Raw genomic sequence first — 6,694 nt, 5'->3', positions numbered from 1 at the left:
TTATAGGATCTCACCATTATTATGGTAAGACAACTTGGCTGTGAATACACCACCTTGTTAACAATTTCACCACTTTGTTCGAGTATTGCCTGTCTCTCTGACATATGAGTAGAACTAGCTATCTCGCTCTAATGTTGCTGTTGCTTCTAATACATACATACATCTAGGGTATGTACGTCATTTTCGAGCAAATATTTTGTTTAAATGATTTTATTTTGATTTTTTGTTAGCTAGTAGCAATAGAAAATGCAAGAGGAGCCAAGGTCAAAGCATGATAAGATCGAGATGGATGCGGATGAGGATGCAATGCGTATACCAACCTCGATATTGATACAGGATCCGCGTTATCGCATCAAGCCCATGCAACAGGTCATTTCGGCATTGTTTGGTGGCCTCATCACCACATTTGTTGGTGAGTTGCATTCAGATACACCATCATCTGAACCAGATCAGATTTGAATCATTTCATCTGTCCCAGTGACACCGCTCGAGGTGGTCAAGACTCGTGTCCAGACACAGGCTCAGAATGCGTCCAAGAAACGTATGGTTGTATCCAAATTATGCTATGTTTTTCACAATGGTCTCATGGCGCATGTTTGTAAACCGAATGCCAATGATTGTGTGCAGAAACTTGGAGCCAAAGCATCCAACTTGCGTCCACTGCGTGGTGCAATGGTAAGTTTTCATCTGTGGTGAGATATTCCACTTGTCCATGGTGAAATTACTATAAAGTGCTCTATTCACCACAGCTGCTCTCTTTTGTCTCATTTATTTTATGGTGAAATTATAACAAGGTGCTGTATTCACTTCAGCAAAAATAGAGACAGTGGTGAAAGAATACACCTTCAATTTCACCTTGAATTAAATCCTCAGTTGGATTGTAGAAAACAATCGATGTATCTTTAAACACAATGCATCGTTGTTTTTTTGTTACTTTTGATGTTTCCACCAAAAATGTACATTTCTAATAAGCAAATCTCCTGTTGCTCTACAGGATGCCTTTGTCAAAATAATCTGCTCCAATGGCGTCTCTGGCCTCTGGTCCGGATTAAGTCCAACGCTCGTTTCGGCGCTGCCATCGACAATCATCTATTTTCTGACCTACGAGTATCTGAAGCAATCGTTTTCCAATTTGTATAAATTTTGGCAATCTCCCGACCAGCCGATGCCTTCCAATGTCAATGCCACAGTCGAGGGCAATAACTTGGTGACAACAAGCCAAGTTCCATATACAGCGCCATCTATTGTGCCCATGGCATCGGGAATCTGTGCACGCACAGTGGTTGTGACTGCTATCACGCCACTGGAAATGGTGCGCATTAAGATGCAATCGGGTTACATCACATACACCGAGCTGTGGGTGGTTATTCGTTCGCTGATTAAATCCCATGGCATACTGGGACTCTGGCGCGGTTGGCCGCCCACTGTTATGCGGGATGCACCATTTTCGGGTACTTATTGGGCTGCCTACGAGTCCATGAAACGTGTCTGCAACGTCACGGAGCCGACATTCTGGTTTAGCTTTGTCACTGGAGCTGCAGCCGGCGCAGTAAGTTTTTGTTTGAAAATTAGCGCGTTGATAACATTATTTATATATCGATAGTTAATTGTTGCGATATTTTTCATGTATACTTTAAGAAAAAGCTAGAACTAGCTATAAAATAGCAAAGTTGGCAACAGTGATAATCATATATCGATAGATATTTGTTGCGATATTTCAAGTGAGAATATCACTAATTATTTATTTTATCGAAATAATTATGATATATTTTTTGAAAAATATAATTGCTTGCATAAACATTTCGCCTACCATTTCAGTTAGCCACGTTGGTAACAATGCCCTTCGATTTGGTAACAACGCATACACAAATTGAGCTCGGACAAGATGTGCTCTACTCGGATTCATCGGGTCAGGCTAAAGGTGGCGCCAATGCAACCGCCGCCTCCTCTGCCGCTGCAACTGGTTCAGGCAAACAGTCGTCGGTGATATCACGCATAAGCATGATTTATCGTCAGCAGGGTATAAGGGGTCTTTACGTTGGTGTCCTGCCACGTATGTTGCGCGTGGTGCCAGCCTGTGCGATTATGATCTCGACATTTGAGTATAGCAAGTCCTTCTTTTTCCACCACAACCTCGATTTGCAAGAAGCCTGTAAGTATCGTTCTATAAGTATCGTTCGACAAGTATTGTTCATAAGTATCGATTGTAATTTGCATATCTATGTTGAAACGCATGTGCCAGCGATAGTGCGCGCATTGCAGCCGATAGTTTCAAAGCAGCAACAGCTGTTACCACGACACAGCTGTTAAACTATCGATAAGCAAAATACAAACACACAATTAGATAGCAAACTATTTTATTTAGCTGGGACCTCGGAACCAAAGTTTCCGTCTTCTTAATCCTATCTTTATTTTTATATTAATGACAATATTAACGCAATAACGCGCACGTGCAACACACCCACACACACACATACGTTAGCATATCGACGAGCTCATTGACGCGCCAAGAATGCCGGAGACAAAGTCACAATTAAATAAGAATCCGCATCCAAATCCAAGTGCTAGTTATGGATTGGCGGCAACAGTGCAGGCACAGTCCAAACATACAATGACAGATCCAAGATTTCGTATACGACCCATGCAACAAGTTGTGTCCGCATGCACTGGAGCTATGATAACCGCCTGCTTTAGTAAGTGATGAAATTTGTTTACCTACATGTATATATACAGTCTACATGTGTATATGTGTGCCGGTACCCATATGTAACTATATTTACTGATTGTTAATTTCATCACAATATTGTGTGATTTACAGTGACGCCCTTGGACGTGATCAAGACTCGCTTGCAGGCACAACAATCGGCATTGTTATCCAACAAATGTTTCCTCTACTGCAATGGCCTTATGGATCACATTTGTCCCTGCGGTCCGAATACTCCAACGCCGACGGCCTCATCCCACCATGCATTTAACAAGCTCGCTTCAGCATCGTCCTCCCACTTTACGGGTACAATTGTGAGTATGCAAGCTTGTACCACAATTGACACATTTGATCTGTACCACGGCTTGTACATTTCTTATATATGTTGGTACATTTAGGCATTTATTTTTAAATGGTACCTTTTTGTAGATATTTAATACAGTGATATAAAAATTAAATTGTTAGCAATATATTTTGTATAATAATTAACTAAATTTATTAGTTGTTGTAATAGTTATTTTACATAAATTAATATTTTAATGTTAATTTAAATAGAAAGCTCCCATATAAATGCACAACACAATTTACCTTTTAAATTAAAAGTATTTAAAGAAGTATAATAGCTATACATATTATATCTGATAGATAATTAAGTATATAAGTAAATTCTTAAAAAGGAATCTTAATTATTAAAAATATTAATGAATATGGATATTGAATTTTCGAAATTTCAAAGGAACCTTACCATCGAAATCAATATCTAGTAGAATCTAGAGGAAAATTTTTTTTTTTTGTATTTAATAAAATTTAATTGCAGAATGAATTAAAATGCCAAATCATGATCAAAATGATATTCCGCTTAAAAATCGGTTCAGTTTTGATCAAGTTATGACAGTTTAAAGTTGGTCAGACTTTGGACTTAACCACTTTACAAGTCAAAATTTGTATCCAATTCGGCATGATTTTTTACAAAAAAATTAAAGGTCTCAAAATCAAGTTTAAAGAGTTATTTTATACTAATTACGATATAAGGAGTTGATTAAACGTGAAAACTTGAGATTTAAAATTTTCAATTTTCCAAATTTCATAGGGGGGACCCTTACCATCGAAATCGAATCTTGGTCGAAAATAATTAAATGAACAAAAATTGAATGCAGAATGAATTTAGAGTCTAAATCATGATCAAAATGACATTCCGTTTGAAAATCTATTCAGTTTTGATCAAGTTGTAACAGTTAGAAGTTGGGGGTGGTGGAGGTGGAGGTTAGGGGTGCCACAGAAATCGAAACCAACCAAAAATCTTCCAGAAATGACTGGAGACTTGGGATATTTTCGGTTATTTTCGTTTTCTGTAGCACCCATGATAAACCGTTCTTATTAACAGGTTTTTTTTCTAAATTTTCAACAACAAATTATGTTTTTTAAATATTAAACATGAAAGTTTAATTAATTATCCGAAAGCATTACACCGAGGAGGCTGAAATTTTCACACAACATGGCTGAGACATAGTTTAGAAAATTCTTTTTAAATTTAATAGTGTTGTGGTTTTCTTGTTTTCTTAAATTTGTAATCAATATTCCATTTTTACAGGATGCATTCATCAAAATCAGCCGATCCGAGGGCATTGGTTCACTCTGGTCTGGTCTAAGTCCGACGCTGATTTCGGCGCTGCCCTCGACGATCATATACTTTGTGGCGTACGAGCAGTTGAAGGCACGTTTCATAGACATGCACTACAAGTACCTGTCGCCAGTTCCAAGAGCACCGTATAGTCGGGACATTCCAATGCTGGTGCCGATGTTGGCGGGCGTGACAGCTCGCATTATGGCCGTCACATTTGTCAGTCCCATTGAGCTGATACGCACCAAGATGCAATCACAGAAGATGACAAATGCCGAGATGTTCAGCTCGGTGCGTCAAGTGGTGCAATCACAGGGTATATTGGGCTTATGGCGTGGCCTGCCACCGACAATATTGCGGGATGTGCCATTTTCTGGGATTTACTGGACCTGTTACGAGTACCTTAAAACCAGTTTTAATGTCGTGGAACCAACGTTCGGCTTTAGTTTCGTGGCGGGTGCAATTTCGGGCTCTGTATGTACTATAATCTCTATATATAATTGAAAAAGAATAACCAATTTATATATTGTAGGTTGCTGCAACGATAACAACACCATTTGATGTCATCAAAACTCATGAGCAAATCGAGTTTGGTGAGAAATTCATATTTGCAGGTAGGCATGTTGCTATCCAGCTAAATAGTTGCACCTCCACTGAAACAAATTCGGTTTGCCTTACGCCAGATAATCCGCCAAAGAATGTGCCCGCCAACAAATCAATGGCCGATCGTTTGTCCAGCATTTATCGCTTGAATGGAATCCGTGGCATATTCTCGGGACTTGGACCGCGCCTATTTAAGGTGGCACCGGCCTGTGCAATCATGATTTCAACCTTCGAATACAGCAAGGCGTTCTTCTATCATTACAATGTGGACCAGCATAATCAATTGATGAATAATTTGGCAAACGACACAACAAATGCGATGCAAACATATAACACAAGTGCAAAGACAAACTGAATGTAGTACGAGTTAACGAGTATATAGATGCAGCTTTTTCAAACCACAGCCAACAGCCTGTACATATGTAAATTAATACCAAAGTTAAGACAAAATTACTGGGTTACAATCATTTGCGTAGTTTTCATTTGAGCTTCAAAGCATTTGTAAAATTCATTGAGTGAAATAAAATTACTGTTTTTTTTTAATACAAGTCTACTTTCAATTAATTTGTACAGACAATATCAATTTGTCTACTTTAAATTTGTGTACTTTCAATTAATTTGTAAAGACAATATCAATTTTAACTACATTTAAATCGGATTGGTTTTGGCGGTCCCTCGATTGATACAACAGTTTTCATCGAAACATCGATAAGCTAAATATTGCGTTCAAAACGGATAGCCACATCGATGAGCAAATGCATCGAAGCATTTGTAAAATTCATTAAGTGAAATAAAATTACTGTTTTTTTTTTAATACAAGTCTAAATTCAATTAATTTTTAAAATCAAACCAAATTCAAAACGGAATGGTTTTGGCGGTCTGTCGATATATACAGCAATTTTCATCGAAACATCGATAAGCATACAATTTGAGCGCAAGTCGCATAACTACATCGATAAGCAAACATATGTTAGCTCAAGGTATCGATATCGCAGCGAACACGTGCCATCGCATTGTGTTTTGTTTAGGATAGCGTTTAGTTTCATATATTTACCAAATAAAATGGGGCAACCAAAAGCAAAACAGGACACAGCAACTGCAACTGCAACTGAAGTCAAGGAGAAGCCTGCAACGCAAGCCAAGCCGAAGACCAAGAAGTTGCCCAAACCAGAGGCGAGTATACCGCGCGGTCAACCCAAATCCAATCGACCCTGGAAGACGCCCAAGCAAAAGTGAGTCTTGCCGACTAAGCGATATCCTGCAAGCTAGTTACATTATTAACATTATTTGCAGATTCAGTAAAATTAAGAAGACAGTGAATCGTTTGACATTTGAGAAGAAAGAGGCGCTGCGCAGCGAAATGCGTTACATTAAGGAAAAGTCCAAGGAGATCAAGGATCAGCGCAAGGAAGCCGCCGTTCAGCATCATCAGCGTCGTGTGGAAAACGCCGAACGACGTCTGGCGAACGAACGTCGCTCGGAGATTGTGCAAGTGATCAAGAATCCGGCTAAACTGAAGCGTATGAAGAAGAAGCAGATGCGTATGATCGAGAAACGTGATCTTAGCCAAGTTAAAGTGGTCTAAAATACTTAGATATTAAGTTTACATTTACTGTCTTTTTTTTATTTCACTTTCCTGCTAAATAAATCTAGTTTTGTAATAATCAAGGAATAACACCGTAACCGGTATCGGAACCGTTTCTTTTTTAGTACCGAAATTAATTCTCTAACAAGAACCGAAAACCGAAACTTTCGTACCGGTACCG

At 38.7% G+C, this 6,694-nt stretch overlaps 3 protein-coding genes across 3 annotated transcripts; all 3 read left to right on the top strand.

The window, feature by feature from the left end:
* Nucleotides 1-246: 246 nt before the first annotated feature.
* On the top strand, nucleotides 247-2,562 carry LOC117785056 (solute carrier family 25 member 40). The gene is made up of 5 exons (XM_034622945.1): nucleotides 247-412; nucleotides 479-675; nucleotides 995-1,549; nucleotides 1,819-2,152; nucleotides 2,483-2,562. Exons 1-5 carry the CDS (start codon nucleotides 247-249, stop codon nucleotides 2,500-2,502), a joined length of 1,272 nt encoding a protein of 423 aa, XP_034478836.1. The 3' UTR covers nucleotides 2,503-2,562.
* Nucleotides 2,490-5,471, top strand: LOC117793581 (solute carrier family 25 member 40). Its single transcript, XM_034633935.1, has 5 exons — nucleotides 2,490-2,693; nucleotides 2,819-3,018; nucleotides 4,296-4,799; nucleotides 4,858-4,939; nucleotides 5,009-5,471. The coding sequence occupies exons 1-5, from the start codon at nucleotides 2,513-2,515 to the stop codon at nucleotides 5,281-5,283; spliced, it is 1,242 nt and encodes a 413-aa protein (XP_034489826.1). The 5' UTR covers nucleotides 2,490-2,512; the 3' UTR covers nucleotides 5,284-5,471.
* Nucleotides 5,472-5,914: 443 nt separating this feature from the next.
* Nucleotides 5,915-6,600, top strand: LOC117783950 (coiled-coil domain-containing protein 86). The gene is made up of 2 exons (XM_034621529.1): nucleotides 5,915-6,160; nucleotides 6,222-6,600. The coding sequence occupies exons 1-2, from the start codon at nucleotides 5,991-5,993 to the stop codon at nucleotides 6,511-6,513; spliced, it is 462 nt and encodes a 153-aa protein (XP_034477420.1). The 5' UTR covers nucleotides 5,915-5,990; the 3' UTR covers nucleotides 6,514-6,600.
* Nucleotides 6,601-6,694: the final 94 nt, after the last annotated feature.

This window comes from Drosophila innubila, chromosome X (assembly GCF_004354385.1).
Source record: "Drosophila innubila isolate TH190305 chromosome X, UK_Dinn_1.0, whole genome shotgun sequence".
NCBI classification, from domain to species: Eukaryota; Metazoa; Arthropoda; class Insecta; order Diptera; family Drosophilidae; genus Drosophila; species Drosophila innubila.
The sequence above is the reverse complement of the archived record's forward strand: the minus strand, read 5'-3'. Positions and strand labels throughout refer to the sequence as shown.